The sequence below is a fragment of the Thamnophis elegans genome, chromosome 11, assembly GCF_009769535.1.
Source record: "Thamnophis elegans isolate rThaEle1 chromosome 11, rThaEle1.pri, whole genome shotgun sequence".
Taxonomy (NCBI): domain Eukaryota; kingdom Metazoa; phylum Chordata; class Lepidosauria; order Squamata; family Colubridae; genus Thamnophis; species Thamnophis elegans.
Genome location: NC_045551.1, coordinates 24108383 through 24134498, shown reverse-complemented (window position 1 = coordinate 24134498; position 26116 = coordinate 24108383). Strand labels below are relative to the sequence as shown.

Below are 26116 nucleotides of genomic sequence, written 5' to 3'. Positions count from 1 at the left end.
GGCTTGCCAAGGGCTGCAGGGACGACAGATTTCATCCCTACAGGCTCCAGTCATCTGTGCAAAAAGCATTTTCGCTTTTCAAAGCCTTTGCTGCTGAGAATGGAGCCTGGGACAGGTGCACACCAGCGTTCCCTCTAAGGTGCGCGTGTGAGCGGCCGCGCAGGTAACAAAAAAACACCGCGCACAAGTTTCAAAGTGCAGCGCAGTGTTTTTTAATGCCTTTAAATGTGACTGAAAATATCCCCCTTCCCTCCCTTCTGAACTCTGATTTCTGATTGGTGAAATCAAGGAAGACTCTGCCCGGAGATCGATGACGCTGCAGAAGGGAGAATTCCCATTGGTCCTCTGGGGCTTCGTCAGTTCCTGGGAAAACGGGATTCGCTGGTTGTAGCCTGCGTTTCTCTGCACATCCGGGGTTTCTCAGGCATTGCCTCATCTGAAGCCCCATTCTGGGCTCAGCATTTTTTCTGCGATCCCTTCGCTTTGGGGAGAAAGGGAAGCAGCGTGGAGTTGGAATGCCTGAGCCAAAGGGGTCCCCGGGATCTTGAGACTTGATTTTTGAGCAGTACCAATCCTTTCCACTCTTTCCTTTTCCTTTCTGTCCTTCTAATTTCCGTTCTTTTTCCTTTCCTTTCTCTTTTCCTTTCCTTCTTTTCCTTTTCTTTCTCCTTTCCTTTCCTTTTTCCTTTCCTTTCCCATTTCCTTTCCTTCTTTTCTTTTTCCTTTCCTTCTTTTCCATTTCCTTTCCTTTTTCCTTTCCTTTCTTCTTTCCCATTTCCTTTCCTTTTTCCTTTCCTTCTTTCCCATTTCCTTTCCTTTTTCCTTTCCTTCTTTTCCATTTCCTTTCCTTTTTCCTTTCCTTTCTCTTTTCCTTTCCTTTCTTCTTTCCCATTTCCTTTCCTTTTTCCTTTCCTTCTTTGCTATTTCCTTTCTCTTTTCATTTCCTTTCTCCTTTCCTTTCCTTCTTTTCCATTTCCTTTTCTTTTTCTTTCCTTTCTCTTTTCCTTTCCTTTCTTCTTTCCCATTTCCTTTCCTTTTTCCTTTCCTTCTTTTCTATTTCCTTTCTCTTTTCCTTTCCTTTCTCCTTTCCTTTTTCCTTTCCTTCTTTTCTATTTCCTTTCCTTTTTCCTTTCCTTTTCTTGTTTCCCATTTTCTTTCCTTTCCCTCCCCCTCCCCTCCCTCCCTTCCTGGGGGTCTGAGGGAGAGGGAGGGGACACTTTTCCTCCTTGCCCCCCTCCCAACATCTGCTCTGATGGCAATTATGGCTAAAAAAAATTCAGGTGCTCAGGCATGAAAATGTGTTGCTCGAACACTATACTTTTCCGCACACACTGAAAAAAAATTAGAGGAAACATTGGTGCACACATCCTTCTGGGCCTCCATTTACAGCCTTTGCCGCTGTAAACGGAGGCTCGGAGAGACACACATGTCCCCCAGCCTCCATTCTCAGGGCAAAGGTCTTTTGCAAAGACAGCAAAAGACTTTGCAAATGGAGGGAAAGCTTCGGTGCTTCAAGCCTTCCCTCCTTTTGCAAAGCCTTTTACCATATATCTCCTCCAGGCCCCCATTTGCCTAAAGTACCATGAGATCATGTGAGATAGTAGCACAAGATCTCATGCTACTGCTCTCACGTGATCTGGTGTACTTTAGGGCTCCCTTCTCTGCAAATGCACCGAAGGCCTGAAGCATCGAAGCAGGCCAAGAAACTGAAGGGTCACTAGATCTTAGCAAGGTGAGTATCCACAAATCCAATTGAGTTTGAGTTTGAGTTTTATTTAGCTTGTATGCCGCCCTACTCCCGGAAGACTCAGGGCAGATAGCAATAAGAAGGGAAGGGGGGGGTTACAAAAATAAAAATAACAATTAAAAATTCAGCAACAGTCATAACATAGGATGAGGCTGGATAATTCAACAGCCCCAGGCCTGCCGGAACAGCCAGGTCTTAGTTGCTTTGCGGAAGGCCGGAAGGGTAGTAAGGGTCCGGATCTTAACGGGGAGATCGTTCCATAGGGCCGGAGCAGCTACAGAGAAGGCCCTCCCCTGGGGGGTCGCCAGCCAACATTGGCTGGCAGATGGAATCTGGAGGAGGCCTAGTCTGTGGGATCTAATAGGTCTTTGGGAGGTGACTGGCAGGAGGCGGTCTCTCAGGTAACCAGGTCCGATACCATGTAGGGCTTTAAAAGTAACGACTAGCACCTTGAAGCATATCCGGAGACCCAGCGGGGGATAGGCAGGGTGCAGTGCCACTATGGTCATTGTAAGGATGAATGACTGCCATGGTGCTGCAACATTCATAATTGTGTTGTAAGTACTTTGCGGGGGGTGATTTTGTAACTTTGAATGCTCTAAAAGTTAGTTAGAATTGCATTTAAATTTTATCTAAACTATATAATTTCCTAAGTGATTAATTTTAATTTAAGTAGAGGTCACAAATGAATGATTATAGTGCTCCCATCAGAAAGCAAATTTAAGAGTAATGTTACAGGGCACAAATGAAAAATATGGTTCAGCAGATATCTTCCATGTTTTGTCTTTTTTAAAACCAAAAATCTTGTAACTATTGTTTTTTAACAGAAATCTCAATAATAATTCCCTAGTTCTCTCAATTTATCCACATACGATTTAATCCATTGATCTTCAATGCCAATCTCATTTCTAAAGAATAATGTCCAGAACTGTGTATTGTATTCAACATTGCTGCTCATGGAACCTAATTGCATGTGTATTTTTCAGAGTTACCTTACACTGCTAACTTATAGTCAACTTGGTATCAACTAGACTAGAGTTATCTATACTTTTTAAATACATAACTATTTCTAGACAGACACCATTCTGTTTCTGTGGAAGTTATTCAGTTTTCCTAAGCGAAGAAGTTTGTTAGTTTGGAAAGAGTTTTTCTCAATTTGTCTCTATGAAATGTATTCTTTTACTTTAAAGTTTATTTCCCTATCAGGATTATTTTTTTAAAAATTAAAAATTGAAAGTTAGTACTAATACCTCCATCCAGTTTGATGAGGAACAATTAAAGAACTTTTCCTTCATAATTATTTGTGATTGTGCTTTTAGTGGCATTCTTTTGTGAACTTTTTCTTGATGACTATTTTCCCACTTGCTTTTCTGCTATGGTAAATATTAATACTTTGAGTTAATTGAAATCCAGTTTTTTCAGACGTAAGGTTAATGTATTTGACTACTGTCCGCTTCAGCATTCCTTAATATCAAGAGCACCAGTATTTCAGGGTCAATTTCCCAGATATTTCCACTATTTTCGTAACTAGTCAATGCCAAGCCAGGAATACTTATTTATTGTGCTTTAGGAGAAGGACAAGTCAAAAACATGTTAGGAGTTTCCCAGTAGGACCACACTTGCCAGAATTAAATTTATGGGTGATAAATAGAACATTGATCTTACCTGAATGTATCTTTTCAGGGAAAGAGAGGGAGTGGTCACGTGTGGGTATTCTCAAAGCCTGATTGGTCCAAGACTGATAGTAAACTTCTTAAATATTTCTTCCTTCCATTCTAGCCCAATTTCCTCAAAGGCGAACAACGGAAGTGAAACAAACAACCAAAAAAAAAAACAAACCCCGGGCAACTCCCGACCCTCCCCTTGGCCCCACCCAAAGAAGGGCAGGTCGTGACCACTCCCTCTCTTCCCCTGAAAAGACACGTTCAGGTAAGACCAACATCCTTTTTCCAGTGAAAGAGAGGGAGTGGTCACGTGTGGGACATACTCAAGCTTAGTCCCAGGGAGGGAAAAAAAATAACAACTAAGGCCCAAGGGGAGCATCAACTGCCACCCTCTGCAGGACTCTCCGACCAAAGGATGCGTCCGAGGTGAACGCATCCAGACGATAATGTCGGATGAAAGGCATCAGCAACGCCCAAGTGGCTGCCCAACAAATGTCTTCAAAGGGGGCCCTCATGGCCCACGCCACCGTGGTCGCGGCACTCCTAGTAGAATGGGCTGTAATTCCCGATGGGACAGGCCACCCCAATGCCGCATAGGCCTCCACAATGGCCTGACGCAGCCAATCGCCAATGATAACCGAAGACACCCTGGCCCCCAAAGTCCCAGGTTGGAAAGAGACAAATAAGGTCTCCGACCTGCGGGTCCCCGCCGTCCAAGAGAGATAGATCTGCAAAACCCTATAGGACTGCCTACGATAAGGATGAAACCGCGTTGGATGGGAGGACCTTTTTCTTGTCCTTATTCCCAATGAGAATAGGGTCAAGAGCCTCCCCCAAAAGATTGGGATGCTTAAAGGGAGCGCTGGAGGCAAATTTCACCGTGTCCAGAGTCACATCAGCAGAGAATTGAGAGGCAGCAATAATTTTAGTCAGGTCCTGGTGGAGCCGTTCATCCTGGATTGGAATGCGATCCTGGAGCTGGTGCAGCCACATGACAGTAGTACAGTTGAAATAAGAGGCTTTATGGCCCAGGCAGTGGCATTGAAATTCTTCCGCAAGGTAAGCTCAGCGTGCTTATCCTCAGGTTTTAACTTATCCGCTGCATCACCGGACACCACTGGGGAAGAAGAGACCAAAGTAGCAATAAGGGTGTCAATAATGGGTAACTGGATGGCCTGGGCAAAGACCTGTTCCACATTGTAGAAGCAGCAGTCATTGCTCCCTGGGTTAGAGAAATTGGAGGGATGGGCCCACTGGTTGGTCAGGACCTCCATAAACAAGGGGGGAGCAGGAATCTCCTCCTTGTTCATAGCCATGTTTGAGAACATGGCCATGTCCGGGTCCCTAGGCGGGGGTTCTGTGGGATCCCCCATCCCAATTTTGGTGGTCTTCCTCGCCTTATTCATGAGAGTCTTGGACATGGCTGGAGAAAATAGGCCCGAGGAAGAAGGAGGATCGGGAGGGGCCGCATCTTCGTCCTCCGAGAATCCCATATCATGAGGATTCTCCTCCCCCATGACCGAAGGCTCGCTAACCATGGATGGGGAGGAAGCCCTATACTGGTGACAGCCTGCCCCCCCCCCCGTAATCTAGAAGAATGGGAGCTCCTGTCCCACTGGGCAATGCCCCGCAAGATGGCTGCAGAAATAAGCCATTTAATACCTTCAGGAAGGTTCTCCAAATCCTCCATGTCCCTATAAGAAGAGATAGGCCCCTGAGGTGCCAACCTGTGCAAAGAACGAGGTCCCCTTGACGTCACGTCTAATGGAACTGCATAGCTGCTCCTTGCCAAAAGTGGGGAGGCCGCAGGGGAAGGGGACGGAGACCTCCTTTGCCTGGAGTAGCTGCGGGATCTGGCCAGGGAGCCCGAGGAAGAAGAAGGGCTGAACCCACGTGGTGAAGAATGTCCTGAAGGGGGCCTGATCGGTGATCTGGACCTGCTAGTAGAAGCAGGCCTAGCAGACTTGGCCTGCCTTTCAGCCCTGGCGAAAGTCTTTTCTAGGGCCTTGTGCCTCCTGGTCTCCTCCCTCATGGAGGCCCTAGAGGGACACTGGGCTACTAAGGGCCTTGCTAGTGGATCCCCGGGTCCGGGTCCCTGCTCCAGGCCCACTTCCCCTCCCAACGGGCCTTCTGCCTGGCCCTGGGGAATTCCGAGCCCACCTCCATTCTCCCCACTTACGTGTCCTGGAGATGCAGAGGAAGAGCAGGCCTCTGTACACCCCACCGGAGCCTGGGCCTCCAAAGGCAAGCAGGCGACCTAGGCCAATCACCTCTGGCCTGGGCCTCCCAATGGTCGCACAAGCAAGGATGGCCTCACGCATGTGGTGGCAGTCAAAATGGCCGCTGGAGCTCGCCTACAGCTAGTGCGGGCAGAGACGGAGGCCAAAAACGAAGTTCGGAGGCTGTGCCCAATGAATTGAACTATACGATCCTGGGGGCCCTGTGGCTCAAAGGCTTGTACCCCCGAAACTCTAAATGCACTGGTACTTCAAGCGCAGCACGCGGCAGCCACCCAAAAGACAAGCGGCGGCTCCGCAAAACCTTGTACGTGCTTCGTGGCGCTAGTGGCGCTTTCCTGCCGGCCCTGCCGAGAGAAACAACCTCCACAACAGCTGCGCTGGAGCACAGCACCCCTGCAATCCCGGGGATAGGTCTGAGGCTGCGGGCCCGCAGATAGGAGAGCCAGAACGCCCCATAGACCCCCCACCACTGCCGGAGGCAGAAAAGACTCACCCCTGGGCCGCAGCTCCAAAAGAATTTTTAAGTAAATTCAAGTAAAAGACCATTGGCTTACCTGAAGGGTCTTTCTCTGGGTACCGCAGGAGAGTCCAAGCAATGGGTTAATTCAGTCTGCTTGCTCTGGACTGAGAAGTCTTTTCCCTGTCCATGCCTCCTGGCATGGCTACATTCTTCAGAAAAAATAGAGAAGTCTGGACCGTGACGATGAAACAAGATGAGTCCAATATTCAATCCAGTTGACACGGAGATCACGAATCCCTGGACGGACCTGGGTGGGTTGGACTCTCCCGCAGTGCACAGAGAAGGACCTTTCAGCTAAGCCAATGGTCTTTCTCCTGTGCACCGCTTGGAGAGTCCAAGCAATGGGACATACCTAAGTTACTGTCCATCTGGGCGGACGGAAGGATAGTCCCGGGATTCGGTCGTAGGCACAACCGCCTGGAGCACCTTCCTGCCGAAAGATGCCTCAGCTGAGGCAAACACGTCCAGTCAATAATTTCTGACGAAAGGCGATGGTGAAGACCACGTGGCTGCCCTGCAAATCTCTTTGATTGTTGCTTGGGTGGCCCAGGCTGCCGAGGTGGCTGCGCTCCTTGTAGAGTGGGCGGTGATGTGATGCAGAACCGCCCTAGACTGACTTTTGTAGGCAGAAGTGATGCACGCCCTCAACCATCTGCCAATAGTGGATGCAGTGACCTTCTTGCCTAAGGAGCCAGGCTGGAAGGAAATGAACAAGGTTTCGGAATTATGGAAGTCCGATGAAGATAGACTTTCAGGGCCCGCCTAACGTCCAGTTTATGCCAGGAGTGCTCCCGTGGGTGAGATGGACGTGGGCAAAAATTCGACAAAATGATTTCTTGCGCCCTGTGAAACCAGGTGTTGACCTTTGGGATGAAAGAAGGATCAAGCCGCAAAACGACCCTGTTGGGATGAATGATGCACAGGTCCTGACGGACTGACAGGGCCGTCAATTCGGATATACGGCGGGCCGACGTAATGGCAATCAGGAATGCCGTCTTGAATGTAAGGTGTCTGAGAGAGGATGAACACAGCGTCTCGAAGGGCAGAGAGGTGAGTGCTTGCAACACCACGGACAGCTGCCAGGTAGGATACCGGTGCACGGTGGGAGGTCGAAGGTTGGAGGTGCCCTTGAGGAAGCAGTGTACCCTGGGGACGTTGCTGAGCGATAAGGAGGGATCCCCGGACCAGACAGTGGGTAAGGCTGCCACCTGGTGCCACAGCGTGTTCGGGGAAAGGCCTTTTCCAAGGCCTCCTTGCAGGAAGTACGTGGGACACAGGGACAGTGACCGGATCAATGAGAGAGTCCTCACACCACCTGGCGAAGGTGGCCCAGGTGGCATCGTAGATTCTTGTCATAGAGGGACGACGGGCAGCCTGGATGGTGCGCACTACCTCCTATGACAACCCCTCTTTCCTTAACAGGTCCCCCTCAAGTGCCAGGAGGTCAACTGGAGCCACTGGGATTCCAGATGGACAACAGCCCCCTGGTTGAGGGAGACCTGATCTGGAGGGATCTGCCACGGAGGGGATACCAACAGGCTGACCAAGTCGGCGAACCACAATCTCCGGGGCCAGTGGGAGGCCACAAGGATCACCTCCGCCCCCGCTGCTATGATCTTGGAAAGGACTTGCGGTAATAGAGGAAGAGGGGAGAAGGTGTATAGGAGGCCCCGGGGACGGTTGCAACACAGGGCGTCCGTTCCTTCTGCCCCTGGAGACGGGAACCGGGAGAAGAATCTCTTGAGTTAAGCATTCTCCCTGGTGGCGAAGAGGTCTATCAAGGGCGGGCCGAACCTATGAGACAGGTGGTGGAACAGCGCAGGTTCGAGTCACCACTCGGCAGGGTCTAGGGTGGTCCTGCTGAGCCAGTCCGCTTGGGTGTTGTCCACTCCCGAGATGTGGTTGGAGTGGATGGACTCCAAGTGCCATTCCGCCCAATGGCCCAGGGCCTCCGCCTCTGCCATCAGTTGCTTGGATCTGGTGCCACCTTGGTGGTTGATGTGCGCCTTGGTGGCCACATTGTCCGTCATCAGGAGGACATGATGATTGCGAACTGACAGGTGGAAGTGACGAAGAGCCAATCTCGCCGCCCTCAGCTCCAGGAGATTGATGCTGCAGCGAGACTCTGTTGTGGATCATTTGTCCTGGACCACGAGGTGACCCATATGTGCTCCCCAGCCAGAGAGACTGGCGTCTGTGGTGACAACCACCCGGTCAGGCTCTTTGAAGTGGTGACCTTTGAGGACTGCTGACGATGTCCACCATCAGAGGGACCTCTTCACCGCTGGGGGCATGTGAACCAGTATGGTCGAGTTGCTCCTGTTGGTTCTCTGGTGGGGCAGGAGAAGCCACTGCAGAGCCCTGGAATGGAGTCAGGCCCAGGGAACGATCAACAGGCATGAAATCATTTCCCCCAGCAATTGCGACAGGAGAGCCACCAGAACCTGCCTTGCATGCATCACCTTGTGTGTCATGGACCTTAAGAGCCTCTACCCTGTCCTGGGATAGGAACACTCTACATGAAATGGTATCTATCACCACCCCCAAGTGGTTGATTCTGGTGGAAGGGGTAAGGTGACTCTTTTCCAAATTGAGGGAAAATCCATGATTTCTGAGGGTCCTCATGGTGATGCAGAGGTCCCGCACAGCCTGCTGCCTGGACGACGACTGAATGATGTCGTCATCTAGGTAGCATTGCAGCCGTATGGGCCTGCGCCTGAGGTGGGCCGCCACCACTGCCAGAACCTTTGTGAAGGTTCTGGGTGCCGATGACAGGCCGAATGGAAGGGCTCTGTATTGGAAGGGTTGGCCGGCATAGAAGAAGCGCAGGAACCTCCTGTGCTGAGGACAGATGGGAATATGTAGATATGCTTCCTTTAAGTCGATATAAGTCAGGAGGTCTCCCTGGCAGATCCCCACCAGGATGGACTGGAGGGACTGCATCTTGAACCTCTGGTAGGCTGTGCCAGTTGAGGTTCTTGAGGTCCAAGATGGCCCTCCACCCCCCCCCCGAGTTCTTGGGCACCAGGAAGAGGATGGAGTAATAGCCCCTCCCCTCCTGACCGGGGGGCACCTGCTCTATCATGTTATCTCCAGGAGGTGAAGGACTTCCTGGTTCATCCGCTCCCTCTTTAAAGGGCAGGAGGGAGTGGGGCATCTGATGAAGTTCCTGGGAGGAGGAGACAGGAACTCCAGGGAGAGCCCCTCCCTGATAGTCTGAAGGACCCAGGCGTCCTCCGCTGTCTGAGCCCAATGGGAGGCAAACAGCTGGAGTCGACCCCCAATGGGAGACAAAATCGGGCAGTCACTTGGACTTGCGGAAAGGCCTGTTGGAAGCCCCACCTCGGTTGAACTTACGGAACCCGTATTGCTGCCTCCTCCTGTCCCAAAAGGAGGATCTTTCCTGTGCCCTATCCCCCGACTGGCCTGAGGGTCTGTTGGAAGAATTGAAGGAAGAGGACGTGGAGGGCTCAGAGGGATGGAAGGACTACCTTCTAGGGTAAGGCACGGATTTACGGTCTTGCTTCTTGGAAGTCGAAGGCAAGACCTTCCTTTTATCCTTTGACTCTATAAGGAAGGGGTCCAGAACCTCCCCAAATAGCTTGGGTGCCCTGAAGGGGGCTGATGCCAGCTTCCATTTGTCCTTCTGGTCCACCTGCCAGTGGCGGAGCCAAATGAGGCAGCGGGATGTAACATTTGACGCCAAGGCTCTGGACGCAAATTTGGTGGCATTTAGGGAGGCATCCGTGGCATACTGGGCAGCCGCAACTATCTTAGCCACGTCCTGATGGAGGCGAGCGTCTGCTGCTGAGAGTTTATTCTGGAGCTCTCGCAGCCAAATCACTACTGCCCTATTAAAAAAGGAGGCGGAAGAAGACGCTTTAATGGCCCAAGCTGCCGCAAGATGGGTCTTGTGGCAGGCCTTATCCTCTGCCTTGAGGCCCTCCAAGAAGTCCACGGGGAGGGGGGTGTTAGATGTAAGGGCCGTGATGGGAGGATCCACCGCTGGGAGTACTAGGAGGTCCTCCAGAGGGGGCTCCATGGTGCACAATTTTTTGTCCGCCCCACTGGGAGAGGACAAGGTGGCCAGTTGGTTCCACTGACTCTGGATCAGATCTAAAAATAGCTCAGGGACTGGCATCAGCTCCTGTTGAGAAGCCGGAACCTTGAACATGGCCGTGTTGGGGTTTACCGGAACAGCCTCTGATGGGGGCTGAGCGGGCTTGGGTTTAACCCCAACTCCGATAGCTGCCTTGACCTTATGCAGAATAGATTTTAAAAGGCTGGGCTAAAAGAGACCAGAGAAGGCTGGGGCATCGGGTGGAAGGTCCTCATCCTCTGAAAGCACATGAATCTCCTGATCAGGGTCCTCAACGACAGAGGTCTCACTTACCATCGAGGATTCAAAAGAGGGGTGGCGCGCCGGCTTTGCCGGAGGGGGATCACCCTGGGTTGGCTGAGAAGAACCGGGAGAGATGGAGGGAAAATCATGTTTCCACATACCTGCCTTGATGCCCTTGGCAATGGCCTGGGCCACCACAGCTTGCATGTGAGGAGATAACTCGGATTCGTGGTCTGAACCAAGTTCCTGGTCAGTGGGCTCCCCCTGAAGGGTGAGGGGACATTCTGAAAGGCCAGGCCTGAGGGTCTCTTCAGGCATGAGTCCCTGATCATAGGACCAAGAAGGGGTTGGAGAGGAGGGAGCTAAGTATCTGTCAGGAGACAAGTCCTGAGACTCCACCTCTTTGGCTAACAAGGCTGCAGGATCCCCCCCTGGGGGAGGGAAGAGCGGAGGATTCCCCAGGCGGAGAGGCTTGGGGGGGCTACTTCTCCGCCATGTGCCTTGCCCTCTTGAATTGCTTGTCAAGGGCTCTCTGGCACCTCGTCTTATGACCTCTTTTTTGTTTCCTTTGTTGCAGTGTAGCCAGTCAGAGCATCCAGTATTCCTGCCAGCTCCCTGCACTTGTCAGAGCAATCTGTGTAGTCATTTACCATGGAACCCTCTGCATTAGGTTCATTATCTGGTAGGTCATAAGACGAGGATCATATATAAAAAACATTCTATGTTATACAAGAAATAACAATAAAGGGAAAGGCAGTGCCAGAGAGAACCAGAGTAAATGGAGGCGAGAGGTCTGCAGTATAAGCTGCAAGACCCAACAGGAGAAACAGGGAGGCCCCGGCACATGCGAAGAAAAAAACTTTTGATTTACAAGCATGGCCCAGGATCCATCCCTGTGCCAGAGCGCAGGCCACGAGCGGCACTGGAACTGGCACCGCTTGGTGCACATTGAGGATGGCAGAGGATCAGTTGAGGAGCCCCCCGCTGTCCCCCCTGTTCATCCAGCAGCTCCCGATGAGGTGTGGCTGAAGCGGTAGGCCTAAGCAGAAAAAGGGTGCAAAAGGGTCCTTGCAAAATGGCCACCACAACAGCATGGGGAAGGAGGACAAGCGTGGCACGCGTGCAGCTAAACTGCCGGCCTCACGCACCTCCACGGCAGGCTAGAGAGAAGCTATGGCCGAAAAATGAAAAAACTCCAGAAAAAACAACACAGGAGGGATCACAGAAGTCGCTGCGTGCCTTAAAAGCCTTACCGCTGCTTGCCGCGCTTTTAAAAGACAAGTGGCAGGCCTCCGAAGCCGCTGACTCAGCGAGGCAATGGAGAACCCTCCCCCACCATCATGCCTACCTCCTGGCCTCAGAGAGGCTCGTAATTCAGCAAACCAGCGAAGCAAGGACCAGGGAAGGTAAATAGGAAGGTTTAGAAGGGAAAAGAATTAGTTTGGAGAGTCCAAGCCAAAGGGAAAAGACCAAATAGCTGGAGCTCACAGAAAAACAATCCGAATGGGCTTGACTGAGAATTTTTTTCTGGAGAATGTAGCCACACCAGGAGGCGTGGCCAGGGAAAAGACTTCTCAATCCAGGGCAAGCAGACTGAATTAACCCATTGCTTGGATTCTCCAAGCGGTGCACAGGAGAATTTAAAGTGTCCAATTGAACCGAATATAGCAAACCAATTGAATAAAAAAGAAAACCACACTTTCCTTCTACTCACAACTCAAGCAATGCTTGGACCAAGAGACTGAGAGGAAACTGGGCTAGAATGGAAGGAAGGAGCATTTAAGAAGTTTATTCTCAGACTTGGACCAATCAGGCTTTGAGAATACCCACACGTGACCACTCCCTCTCTTCCACTGGAAAATAACTTTCTTTGATTATGATCAATATTAGTTTTAAGCAATACAGTCTTCACACCTGAATGATATTGGAGGAAGAACACAAAAGCAAAGTAAAGCTGTCGTTCAATGGATTTCCAGGTGTAGGATACAGAATAAAACCAGGATTATTGTGTCAAATAGTAGGTGAAATTTGAAAATTAAAGAGGACAGTTGTACAAGCAAGATATAAGAACCATAGTTAAGATTAAGATCAATATAAGGATGAAATTCAATATGCTTAAATTAAGCAAAAAGAAAACTTTGAAGATAAAGAAACTGAAATCAAAATGAAAAATATTTCCATAATTTTGAAAATAATTCCAGATATTATTCAGGTATTACATAATGAGAGAAAGATAAAGATGAAGTGCTGGGTAACAAAAAAAATGTGGGACAACTAAGAGAAGCAAGAAGGATCTAATAATCAAGGGGTTCAATATAGATGAGCGTATTAAAAAAAGAAACAAGTTATCTTTTTAGGAAGGTTAAAGAATTGATAGCAGAATATATAGTATATCTAAGATACAAAGAGTAATCAAAGAAACATCTAATAGAGACCAGAGAAGTTAAAGGAACATGGACTATTTATCGTTTGAAATTGGGATTATAAAATTATTGCTTCTTGGGGCAATGCTCAGGAATAAAACTCTAGGAAAAAATATTTTCAACAAAGTTGAGGAAATCTAAAAAAGGCATAGATGACAAATATGGGATCTATTAATAGAACATCCTTTGGAGTTCTATGAATTATTGTGGATTGAGTGACTAGAGTGATTAGGATTACAGTGATGAAAGTTTGTCTATACAGTCACAAGGAATTGAGTTCAATTCACTGGTTCCTAACTAACATAAATTAATGCCTTTAAAACATTTGAAAAAATGTATAAATTACATTAATGTAATGACCACAACAATAACATTCTTAATTATGTTAAAATAAAGTGCAAAAGAATATATCCTTACCATTTGCACATCTGTTACATATATATGCCCTAATTACAATCTTACTGCAAATTCTTTCTGTGTAATTAACACACACAGCACAAGACACATCTGGATACTATTTGCAGAAGTTAAATGCAAGCATTGCCCTTTTTTTAAAGGATTTTTCTTCAAGGTCATGCACTTTAACTCACAGGAGCACTAGCAAAAAATGAAATGGCTTAGTGCTTTTCTTAAAGTGTCATTTCTTTTATATGCTTTTTCAGATTTTGATAATGAATGGCTATTACGTTCACTGTTAAACCAGTGCAGCTTTGCATGCCTCAATCAGACAAGTGTACAGAGATCTTAATTAAAACACAAAAGGAGCTAGATTGTAATGACATTTTTTTGTTTTCTGGCTAATGAAGGATGAAATATTGTTTAAATAATTAGCAACACTGCTGGGACAGAATGTCAGTAATTACATAGTTTGACACTCAAAAACTGCTCAAGAAGAACCAGTTCCTGGGCAATTAAAATATAGGAAATTTTCAATAATTTACAAACTCAAATAAACTGATCATGGATCAGACAAAACATTTAAATATGTAAAAGTCTCCTTATGGAATAGTACAATGCAAAAAAATTTACTCATACATAATTTCCAGGGTGTGCGGTAGGATCCCCCCCCCTTAATAATAGGGTTCAGTCAGTTATTTTTTCAATGGTTGTCAGGCACAAGTTGCATTTTAACCACTACAAATCATATTCAAAGTTTACAATAGACTTAGGAAAGGAAAAAGAGAAAAAATATACAATTTACTTTGGGTAATCCAATTAAGCTGTTTGGCTGTTATTGGAACTGGAAGTGAAAACTAATTTTGGGACTGTTGCATAGAAGGGGAATTCCATTATGTGAGCAGGTTTTTACTTGCATGATACTGGATTATGTCACTTAGTATTATTCTAAAACAACCCGAACCTTGATAATTTTTGCTGAAATATATTATCCTCTTTCAACCATGTATTAAGCACCATTTCTTCCACAACAACTAGACAAACACCACTCCCACAATTAGCAATTTAATAAATGACTTTTTAAAGAGAACATGGAAATCTGCATTACCCTTTTGCTTCAAAATACAGTACCAAGACAGATTATTAGGCAAAGGGACCAATTATCTATTCTCACTGAAGAAACCGTTTCTTCCAATGCAAATACCAGAGACACAGACAACCCTACTGATCTGGATTAGCTTGGCAGTAATTATAGAGCTAAAATTCCCTATATTTCTTCCTGGATTATGTTCTGGGGCCAATCATTACACTGTATCTATTATTCACTTATATAATGCCAATTTCATAACTACCAAATGAATAGATGCTGTTTTATTAGCCTTTTAGTATCTCTCACAACAAAAATTGTAGCATATTATCCCAAATATTTTGTGACTTAGAATCCATGAAACTCTGTGCCATAAATAATAATCACAATAATAGTACCGTAATAGTAGTGGCGGCAGCAGAACTCACTGTAAATGGTAATGAACAATAATGAACATCATTTCTGAAAGTTAGTGATTACTAATCAGGTAAATTAGCTTTTAACAAGCCTTTATTATTCTGGTTACAGGTTATCCTCAATTTATGACTGGTAATTTAACAACCATTTCAAGTTATGACGGACTCCCAAAAAGGTACTTACAATCCAATTTAAAGTTCTGATGGCCACCCCTATCCCACAGTCATGTGATAGCATTATAACTTGATTTTGATTGCAGAAAAATATAATACTAATTTGAAAGTATTCGTACTATTCATTTCTTATCACAGATTTATTTTTGATTGTTTAAAAATAAATCTGTGATAAAAAATGAATAGTATTTTTATTTACTAATTGTATTTTGGTGATCAAGCAACTTATATATAGTCAATGGAAAGTCTATTGACTTTTACCTAAGAACATTCCATTACTGCATAGCAAAATTCATTTTCTTTATTTAAAGAGCGACTTCCAATGATTGCAGATACTGATATTGACAAGAATACGTTATCATAAATCCACAGATTTATAAATGCACTAATTCTACTGATAAATATTATTATTACTGTGTTTCCCTGAAAATAAGACAGGGTCTTATTTTCTTTTGACCACCGAAATAAGCACTTGGGGAGGTCTTAATATTTTTGAGGTGCAGGAGATGGCGAGTGTGGTCACCTCATGGCTGCTGCTGTGTTGCAATATTTTGGGGAAGGCTTATTTTAGCGCATGTGCTCAAAAGACCGATTGGGCTTATTATCCAGGGAGGTCTTATTTTCAGGGAAACAGGGTATCAATGCAGCAAATTCATCATCATGAACTCTTATTATCAGAATACAAATGTATTATAGTTTGTGATCTTGTTTTGCCACAGTAGCACCATTACTTTGGGAGCAACCGCTGAATGCTAGTTGACTTCCAAGTACTACCCCAACTAATCCATTTGTTATCTTTAAAGCCTTACATTTCTCAGGACCAATGCCAACCCAGTAACAGCTGGAAGAAATTGCCCTCACTGTATGCCTATGTTGAAGGAATGTCATATTGACAATGAAGCCACTTGTTCTTCACTACTGCCCTCTTCTGTGTAACAGGATTTTCCTGAGGGTTTCAGTAGCTTGAACCCTGTTTAGGGAGGCCTTGTTGTCCAAGGAAGTCTTGGGGGTTGAAAAGAGATAATCTGCTAATGATTGCATACAAAATAAACACAAAATTGTTAATCAATGCAATGGAATTGATAAGCTAATTATAAATATTAGGTGGTACGGATTTAACTTTTTAAAAAAAACTGGCACAGAATATATGCCATTTGGAATTAGCTATAACTGAAGCAGCATATAAGCCTGAAAAATAAGTTAAAAAGAAAAATATTATTCATCTACAGCATGATTATTTAACTACCATATTTTTCAGAGTATAAGATGCACCGGAGTATAAGACGCACCTAGATTTTGAAGAGATAAATTTTTTAAAAAAGTTTTTGCACTCTGCAGGGCTCCCAAACCCTTTGCATGCCTCATTTTTTGTGAAAAACGGGGCATGCAGAGAGTTTGAAAGGCCTGCAAAGTGCTCCTGGGGGCTTGGGGTGGGCAGAAAAATGAGCACAAAATGGTCCATTTTTTGGAAAAAGCAGGGCACGCATAGGCTTTGGGAGGCTTGTAGAGTGTTCCTGGGGCTGGTGGGGGCACAAATGAGCAAAAAAATGGCCCGTTTTTCACTAGTTTTTGCCCTCCCCATACCTCAGGAGCACTTTGCAGGCCTCCCAAACCCTCTGCACATCAATTTTTGCGAAGGGGGTGGTATGCTGTATTAAGTGTATAAGATGCACTCAGATTTTCACCCTCTTTTTGTGGGGGAAAGGTGCATCTTATACTCCAAAAAATATGATAAATGCTGAGTTTTAAAATTTGAATATGTAATCAATCAATCAATAAAGTATACTAAATAAAAATGATTAAATTGGTGCATTACTGTAAATATTTGAAATGCTAGAGTTCCCTATAAGCAGAAGCAATCAATTAAAAAAAGAATGAGATGTCCCACGTTTAACTAAGAAAATTTGAATATCTGCATATTGTCTGGATTTGATAATCCAACATGTATTAGATACAAAAGTGCTTTACAATTGTTTTTAAATTGATTAGGTTAGCTTTAAAATGTAAACCAATAGTTCACAAATATTAGTGAATTAAATCTCTGAAATGACTTATTTCAGTTTATCCATGTTTGTTTATCAATGTGAACATGTGAATTTGCTACAAAATGCTACTGTTATTTAAAAAGATGCTTCTTTTATTTACTAATTGTGTCCTGAGGTATGTGACAGACACCTATAAGGTATAACTTAGCTGGTCCAGGAGGCATGCCAGAACTGTAATGTACAGGGTTACTCATGTAACACAGAAAAGGTTGAAATAAAATTTAAATAATAGTATAGTTAAGCTGGCTTGAACATGAACACAAAGCATACGCAAATTATATTCTATCATAATATATTTGATGTATTGTATGCTTTAAAATATATTTCTTAAGCTTTTTGCAAAAGCCTAAGAATAATGGAACATCTTAAAATTAAATAATCCAATAAATAAATACAATATGAATTTATGAACAACTGCCAAGAAAAATATATAAGCCATGCAAATAATAAAAGATTATAGCAATAAGTAATAGAAACTATGTAGTTGTCATATATTTTCTATTTAAATTATTACCTCTCAATAAGTTTATTGATGATAAATAATTATTATTAAATTATTATCTAAAAATTAAGTACAACTTTTTAAATAAATCTGGGCAATGCTGTAGTCCAAACCAAACTGGCATCATTTATCTTTTAAAAACTATATATTAAAACAAGGTTTTTGTGTACTTTGAAGAATGTTCCCAAAATCATTTTCTAATGAAACATTGTAGATGCATAAAATTATACATCTATGTGTATTTATAGAGAAGTAAAAAATATAAATGTAGATATAGATTGTTTTCAAGGTAAGCATCACAGTAGCCAAAGTTCAAACCCCTCCCCCCACAAGCACCTACTGTAATTTTCTACAAACAATCAGAATAGCATTTCCTTAAGGGAACTGGAAGAATAGACTTTTGTTTTGTCCCGTCTCCCCCACCCCATTTTTTTTTTGCTTTTAATGTGACATCTAAAATAGCAGATGGATACAGTACAGGAATTACACTTTTCTGTTTAAATCTGTTCCACACTACTGTAAAACCGCAGAAGCGGAATCCTAAAGACCTTTTGCAATGAAATATAATACTCATCTATTGCTGTATTTGGTTATAATGTTTATAATGTGGGAAAGTTATTAAGAACATTTCAAAGATGCTATTCATTTTTTAACGGAAAGCTCATATAACAAGTTTACTTGATTAGATCAGTAAGTAAGTAATGAAGGTACCAAAGGTATTGACATTTTATCAATGGGATCAAACAAGTTCTTTGAGCTGTCAGTCTAAACACTTTGCGACCCACTAAACTTAGCAACCAGTGTAGATTGTTTTGTTAAAGTTATATTAATAACTTAAGGCATTTTTACCACTGACTTAAGATTTTTGGCTTCAAAAGTCTGTATAGAATATTGCTCTTTTTCTAAATGTCAGTAGACCAGGCCACAGATAACTGTAAATGGAGACCCATTCTATAATTACTTGGGCATTCTCAAAATATTTCAGTATGAATGTACAAACCACACCTTTTAAAATTGGAAAACCTGAATCAAAGTTAAGTATATATAATATTTTCTTCAGCATTGGCATTTCAATTTCCTACACGAAAATCTAGGTTTGACATAGATCAATTCATTTCTAATTCAAAATTGACAATTTATATAGGACCAGCCTCAGCAAATTCACAGGAATGTGGAATACAAGAATGGCAAATGCAACATGCAAATATTAGCCACACAAATAAGGTAAAAATCTTTCATTTCCTGGCACTACACTTCTTAGTATAAACAAATTAAGATGAAACTAACCTTTAATTTGTCATAGCGTTCACTTAGAGCTGCCACTTGGTGATCACGATGCCTCCCAACCAGTTTACACAAGGCACAGATTAACTGGTCATCAGTCACACAATACATGTTAACTTTCTCATCTTCATGCTCCAGACACATCAATCCTCTGATATGTGAGTCAGGAATAGGCTCAATCAAACGGTGTCCAGTAAATGGCTTCTTGTTTGGATGAGTTGTTTTTAGGCACTCCTCACAATAGGATACCTCACAAGTTACACAGGTCTTGACTGCCTCCTGAGCAGGATCTTGGTCACAGAACTGGCAGAGAACTTTTTCACTCGATGACATGCTGTTGGTGTCAAAAGCTCGTTCTCGGCGAGTTTCGCTGGGAGAATTGGGCCCGCTCACAGAAGCTTTCTGAAATCTGTCTATAATATTCTGCAGTGTGACGTTGCGCTTCAATCCGTCTAGACCCCGTTGACTGAGGGTGATGACATAACGACAAGTGGGGCACTGGAAGGCGGTGATAGATTCCACTGATTCGTTGGTAGCACACTGGGAGACTAAGATGCGATGTGCACAGTTGAAACAGAGACTGTGAGCACAAGGCAGCAGCAATGGATCCTCAAACAGCTCCAGACAAATAGGGCAGGTCAGTTCTGACTCCAGTGTTTCCATCTTCAAGCAAAGGTTTCCTGTGTCATCAGCAAAATCCAGGGAAGCCAATCAGCTATCTGAAAGCATAGTATAATATTCAATTAGACTAAAGAGGAAATTCTATTTCAAATGTCTCTTTATTTTCAGTTATTTGGCCATATTTTTTCAGAGTGAAGGTGACACATTTTAAATCCATCTATGTGTTCAAGATATTTAAAAACCCTTTTTCTTATGTTTTCCTAGCTTCTATTTCTATCTTTAATTGCAAGAAATCCAGAGCAGTTAGGCAGACATTTGATAAACTTTTATATTATTTAGGAACTATACTGCAATGCAGTAAAGGCAGACATATACTACCAGTATGGTGAAATCTATTATAGCAATTCAACTCAATCACACTATGAAATCAGCTAATTTCCACCCCCCACCCCACCTAGGGACTTAATGCAATTGGACCTTAGGAGTAACATTGGAATTAGAAATGTGTCAATTCATTTACTATTTATATCTTAAATTGCAACTTTGGGGTTCCACGTTAATTTGCATTTGCAAAGGACAATGGTCACTAGCTTGTGAGTGCAGGAGTCATATGTCTCTAAAAGAATTTGTGACGACAAAACAAAATAATATGCAAACATTTAGAGCAAATAGAGTGAAATGAGAGAATATGCTAACAGATATAGACTAGAAGGAGAAAAAAATAATTATTATAATGAAAATTGCACTTCAGTAAGTCAGAAACCTAGCAAGAATATCATGTTATTTGCTAATCAGAGAACTTAAAAAAATCTTTTTTTGTTTTTGTTTATTGCAGGTATGGAAGTGCCAAGAATTACTGTTCTTTCCAGCCACAAAGTACAAATACTGTTTTACTGTGTAAATATTGTTTTTACAGCTTTTCTGGTTAGCCAAAATGCAGTGTAACTGAACAATTATTTTTCTCAGCAAGGAATTCAGGGACATGCAGCAGCCATTCCACCCTTGAAAAAGATTGATCAGCCTCTGAAACGACTGAAACTAGTCTTCATTTCCTCCTTCACTGAAGATGTTACATGAAATGATTTTGAAAGAATTGCCCTATGTTATGCTTTTTCCCTAAGCTCTTGTCAAGGTCTCGTATTGTTATAAGTAGACAGATCAGTGAACCATAAGCAAAAGCTCTGCTTCACACTCACAGAAATCTACCTCTTAAGAGTACAGTCCATTTAAACTCTGTGGTTCATAAAAAGGACGGTTTCAGATGGCCCAGCTGTGTACTCTGTAAGGTTGCCCTATTGTGTGAACATTTCTCTTTTTATTCCCCTAAAATTAACATGGAAATCTTGATTCATTAAGAGTGAAGGGAACTTTATGCTCATTAGCAAGCTTTGGAGCTAAATCTCTTTGAATGACCAGTACTTCCCCACAATTAAACTGAGGGATGCAGTTCAGGGATGGCAATGCCATGTGTAACTACATTAAATCATAATAGCAAAAAAAGTATTCAACAACGGAAGACAGTTGCAAATCAGACTTTAATGTTTATTCACAGCTGCTTCATCATGATGGCAAAAAAATATTTGTACCAGAGGAACATGAAAAATGTGCCATTGGATTTCACACTTATTTGCCAAAAAGTTAGAGAATCTCAAATAGCCTCCACTATGGATAACACTGGATTCAATAAACTTTATGTTGTCTGCTTTATTCATTCCCCGCTTGTTATTTTGACACTCCGAAATATCTTCCATAGGAAGTCTTTAATCCTATAAACTGGAAAAAAACACTGGATTTGGAGGGAAGGGCAATCAATCAATGGGGGAAATAATACAGTTCCCTAATTAAAATAATAAGGCATTCTTGAAATGATGCACATTTATGGCATAGTAATCACATATTGATGTCTTAAAGTAGCTAGTTAAGTGTTAATTATTCACTGAATTATAGATTGGATCACAGTTTCAGGACAAATTTGTGCAAGGGCACAACTGTATAGTGATTTCAATGGTATGAAAAAACTGAATTAACAGCAACAACTCTGAATCTAGATATTATGAGACACAGAGTGCAATCACATGAAAAAAGCAAATATTTACAAGTGTTTCCTTAAGAAAAGACTTTTTAGGTAATCCGGGATCTTAAAGAAAATTCTACTAATGAAAATTTTATGTAGCTTAGATTATAGTGTACCGGACAAATACTGCATGGTCTAGTATTTAATTTTTATTTCTGTAGTTCATTTTTCTGCCAAAGGTTCATCTGCCAATTGGATTGTGAGTAATAATCATCCTGGATAAAAAGTCAATTCTCTTGCATTTACATACAAACAAATTAAATAAGAAAAATATTTTCTAAAATCTACATATGTATATGTCTTTTTTCCCTTCTCCATATTTATAATGTCTCACAAAAAGAGGGGTGGGGAGAGAAAGAGAGATATGTAGATACATAGGCTTTCTTTACAAAACATTCCTGTTCTACATACAAAATTGTCTTTCTATTTTGTGAAGCCACCTGTACAGATTTTTGCACCGAAGCAATTAGAAAACTACTTCAAACAACTGTTCTGCCTAGAGGAATGGATCAAAAGTTAGTGTCTATAAAGTGGATAAATACATTAGCCTAACAAAACAGTAAGACTAGATCTCTGTTGGTGCATCAAAGAAATTAAAATCTTCAACAACATTCAATCGAGAGCTAACCTTTTCCTTAGCCATTATTCAGGATTTACTTTACCAGCAGATAGAAAAGAGATGGTGTGGTACAGTGTGGTCTGGCTCCTAAAACAAGACTGCTGGAGTTTAAAGTAAAATTGTGCTGTCACAAACTTGACTAGAAGTGAGCTTCAGTGCCAATCCAATCAGCTTCCATATGAGAAATGCATGAATATCAGGCAGCAAAATATTTGGCCCCTGCCTCGCCATTATAGTAACCTCAAAAGGAAAAGGATCCAAACATTTCAAACACATTGCTGCACATTTAAGTCCAGAGTTAATTTCCTCCCACCCAAATAAACTGTGCCAAAAAGTACTTGAAAGACTGTAGTCATGTTTCTTAAGCCATAAAAAACATTTTCTACAGTTTTTTTTTAAATATACATTTACCATAAATACTAATAACAATGAATGATTTCTAGAAATAACCAAATACATACCTAATTATTATACAAAGAAATATGTTCATTCAAAGATATAGATATTAATTCACATGTTCAAAGCAAACATGTTAAGAGTGATATTGCAAAGCATGTCAAAGAACCAGTAATAAAAAAAATCACTAATAACATCCTAATATTAAACAACCATTTGAAACAAACTTAATATCAGGGATACATTTCACATATCTAACACAAGTCTCCTACAGGATTTCAAGTAATGATAGATTTTTAAAAAATTAAAGAAAAATAAACAAGTAAAATAAAGTTAATTTTATTTTTGTCTTATTTGACAACTTTCACAAGGAATGATAGCCCTAGAGACACCTATCACCCAATAGCTTTTCTATATTCCATTAAATTTATCAAAAATCTGAACACAATATTCATAAAATCACATTTAGAAATATTAAAAAGCTCTTTTGAACTAGTTCACCTTTGTATAAAATAAAACCAAAGTTTACAGTCAAAAGAAATAAAGCTTACTCATCACATTTTTACAAATTTGTTTTTAAAAGTTTGTCTATGTTGAAAATCTCTTCAAATTATCAGCTGCACATTATATACCCACCAATGGATTTCGACCTGAATGTTTTAGCTGAAACATTGCTAATGTGAGCACGATGATTCTTGGTCAGAAAGTGAAAAGCGGAGAGAGATACAATGGCCTTCTCTACTTGCAGTAATCCCAAGGTTTTAGCGCTGTGAGTAGATTCGTAACTTGGAGACAGTTGATATTGAAGCACAACAGGAAAATCTATGCTACAATTCCAGGAAAGCCAGCTCCACCTAATTGCCGCCGTCAGAGTTTAAGGACTAAAAACTGCTCTGGAAGCAGGCTAGCTTTTGTTAATGACACGAAAGCAAACTCTCCCCTTTCTTTTTCACTATTCGGCACCTATCATGTGAGAAAGCATCAAGGGTCAGATTCTCTAACTGTGCATCCACAGAACCACCCAGCATTGCTTGTAATAAGGCCACTGGGCTTGGCAGCCGCATTATTTGAACAAGTAAAAGCTCAGCCTGCTGTGTAATTAATCCAGGGTTGAAGTTCCCATGCCTATAAACGGAAAGTGACCTGAACCAGCAAACTGTGTCACATGGCCAACATGAAGGAAGAGCTAAAGCTTACTGAATAAATACTGCATGATCCACATTTGAAGTTTTTCATATTACTGCATTGTTTGATTGGTTCCTTCTAAATATTGATCAGCCAGTTGGAATAAAAGTGCTGCAATACATTATTTAGTGATGGTTTATTCTTTTTCAGTAATGCCTTTCCAGGCACCTTAAGAACTATAAGTGTGATTATTCCCTAAGAGCAAAGTATTATTGATTATAACAAGTCAATCAGAAATGCCACTATATTTTTTAGCATTTAATTTTAAGAGCATGGATTTGCACTTGCTGGCAAGCCCCCTATCTAACTGTACCCTTCTCTCTATTTTTAACCACTTAACTTCTAAACATTGTGCTTTACTATAAAACAATTGAAATTTCTAGTTATTTAGAGCTGAATGTAGTCAATACTTCTGTTTTATCAATATCTTTAATAAACGTTCTAGGAAAAAAGCACTTTCTGACATTTTGCTACATATAAATACTCAACTTTTAGCTTTCAATGAAGGCATTAAAATTCATGTGAAAATAGAAGTTGCTGGAACAAATTACTTTCTTGGCTTCCACTTTGTATATGCAATGATTATTTTATGTTGTTACTATTAAATGAAAAACACATTACATATTTAAAAGAGACTCAAATCATCGTTCCATTTGCTCTTCATCCCAGAGAGAAGTTTGAGTTTCATTTGCTTTGCAGGCTAATTTAATTTCCCTCATCATTTCCTTTCTTACATAAAGATTAGAATACTGTGACAATAAGAAAACCATTGTTTCTACAGGCAAAAGCCATGACATTTATGAAAAATTGTTTGAAATAGCACTGGCATAGTAAGAATACTTGAAACTGATCTCTGATTTTTATTGTCATCCATAGATGCACAGAGAGCTTTGAAAGACACCCCCTCCCCACCAATGTAATCCAGTATGTGAATGTAAGAAGCTTGACGGAATAAGCAATTCCTGATCTATGTCATCTCAAAGCAATAAGAAAAGAAGAGAGAATAAACTAGAGATAGTGCTCTTTCCAAAATTATTTAATAAAGACTGTTTTAAACTATTTATTAGACCATGTCCTGTTTCATCACAATAAAAACAAAAGCAAAACTCATGACACAATGTGAACTCTCCATAGGAACAGCCAATAAATGCACCATTTATTTAAACACATTCCCCAAAGGATAAGATCACACCACAGAGAATTGATTCTTCCCTATCTGTGTAGATGTTCTTTTCCCTGAGAAAAGAACATCACCTTTGGGAAAATCAGCAACACAGCAGAAAACCTATCATGGAGATTATAGAAATAAAACCTATCATAAATATCTTATTACTCCAACACAAAGATAAGTGAACACATTTTCAGGTTTAAACACTATAGCATCCATTTAGTTTTCAGTACAGGAAAATGAGGTTTTAAGTAGGAAAACTTTTTATTCAAGTGATCAACATGACCCCATTATAGGACCATACTAGATTTTATCTTCTTCTGATTTTCAACTTTCTTCCAATATGCAATTAGTGACCATCATTTTTTGTGCATATCCAATTGAAAACATGGCAAGTATTTGTTGTAAACATAATTTTAATTCAGATATATTAATAAGAAATACTGATTAAATTAAGTAGACACATAGTAACAAATCCTGATTTGGCCCTAAAGTACCTTGAATGAAGACTCACATTAATTTTTGTGGCATGATTCCATTATCTTGGTCTATCACACCCAAATCATGGTTCTGTTTCTCATACCACATTCACTTTAAATACACTGTGCATGAGGGATTTTTGCAACACAAAATCATAGTTTCCACACTGGACTTTTCCTATGGAATAATCACTCTCTTTCTCTGGTTTTTTGCTGTATCTACAAGATAACACGGACAAAGGTTCATGCTGATTTCCTGGAAGGCCTAAAAGGTGACTTTTAAATCTATGTGCTTGCTTAAGTAATTCACTGGCTTCTGCAAGTTATGACCTGTCTAAACAGCTATTTCAATTTTAGTCTTTATGAACTGCTACTAAGACAGAAGAATCAACTCTAACATTTTAATCTTTCCTTCTAAAATAATAAAATCTTCTCTCTTCCTCGTCATACCTTTGAACCAGTGGTGGGTTTCAAAATTTTTTAGAACCTCTTCTGTAGGTGTGGCCTGCTTTGTGGGAGTGGCTTGCTGGCTATGTGACCGGGTGGGAGTGGCTTGGCAGTCATGACTGGGTGGGCATGGCCAACTTGTAAAATGTGGTGAAACTCACTTAACAACGCTCTTGCTTAGCAACCAAAATGTTGGCTAAGAAAGACCATTGGCTTACCTGAATGGTTGTTCTCTAGGCGCTGCGGAGTGTCCAAGCACGGGTTAACTTCAGCTTGCTGCCCAAGGA

At 42.1% G+C, this 26116-nt stretch overlaps 1 protein-coding gene across 3 annotated transcripts in view; it reads right to left on the bottom strand.

Annotated features, from left to right (window-relative positions):
- Positions 1 to 26116, bottom strand: part of MID1 (midline 1) — a 111990-nt gene that overhangs the window by 58558 nt on the left and 27316 nt on the right. The window contains exons 1-2 of one of the 3 annotated variants that reach the window (XM_032226391.1): positions 23187 to 23631; positions 18844 to 19559 (exon numbers count right to left, since the gene is read on the bottom strand). In XM_032226391.1, coding sequence (XP_032082282.1) covers positions 18844 to 19503 — 660 coding nt within the window. In that variant the 5' untranslated portion in view covers positions 19504 to 19559; positions 23187 to 23631. Of the gene's footprint in view, positions 1 to 18843; positions 19560 to 22163; positions 22414 to 23186; positions 23632 to 26116 lie in introns of those variants that run through there. The other 2 variants (XM_032226392.1, XM_032226393.1) reach the window with 2 other exon arrangements.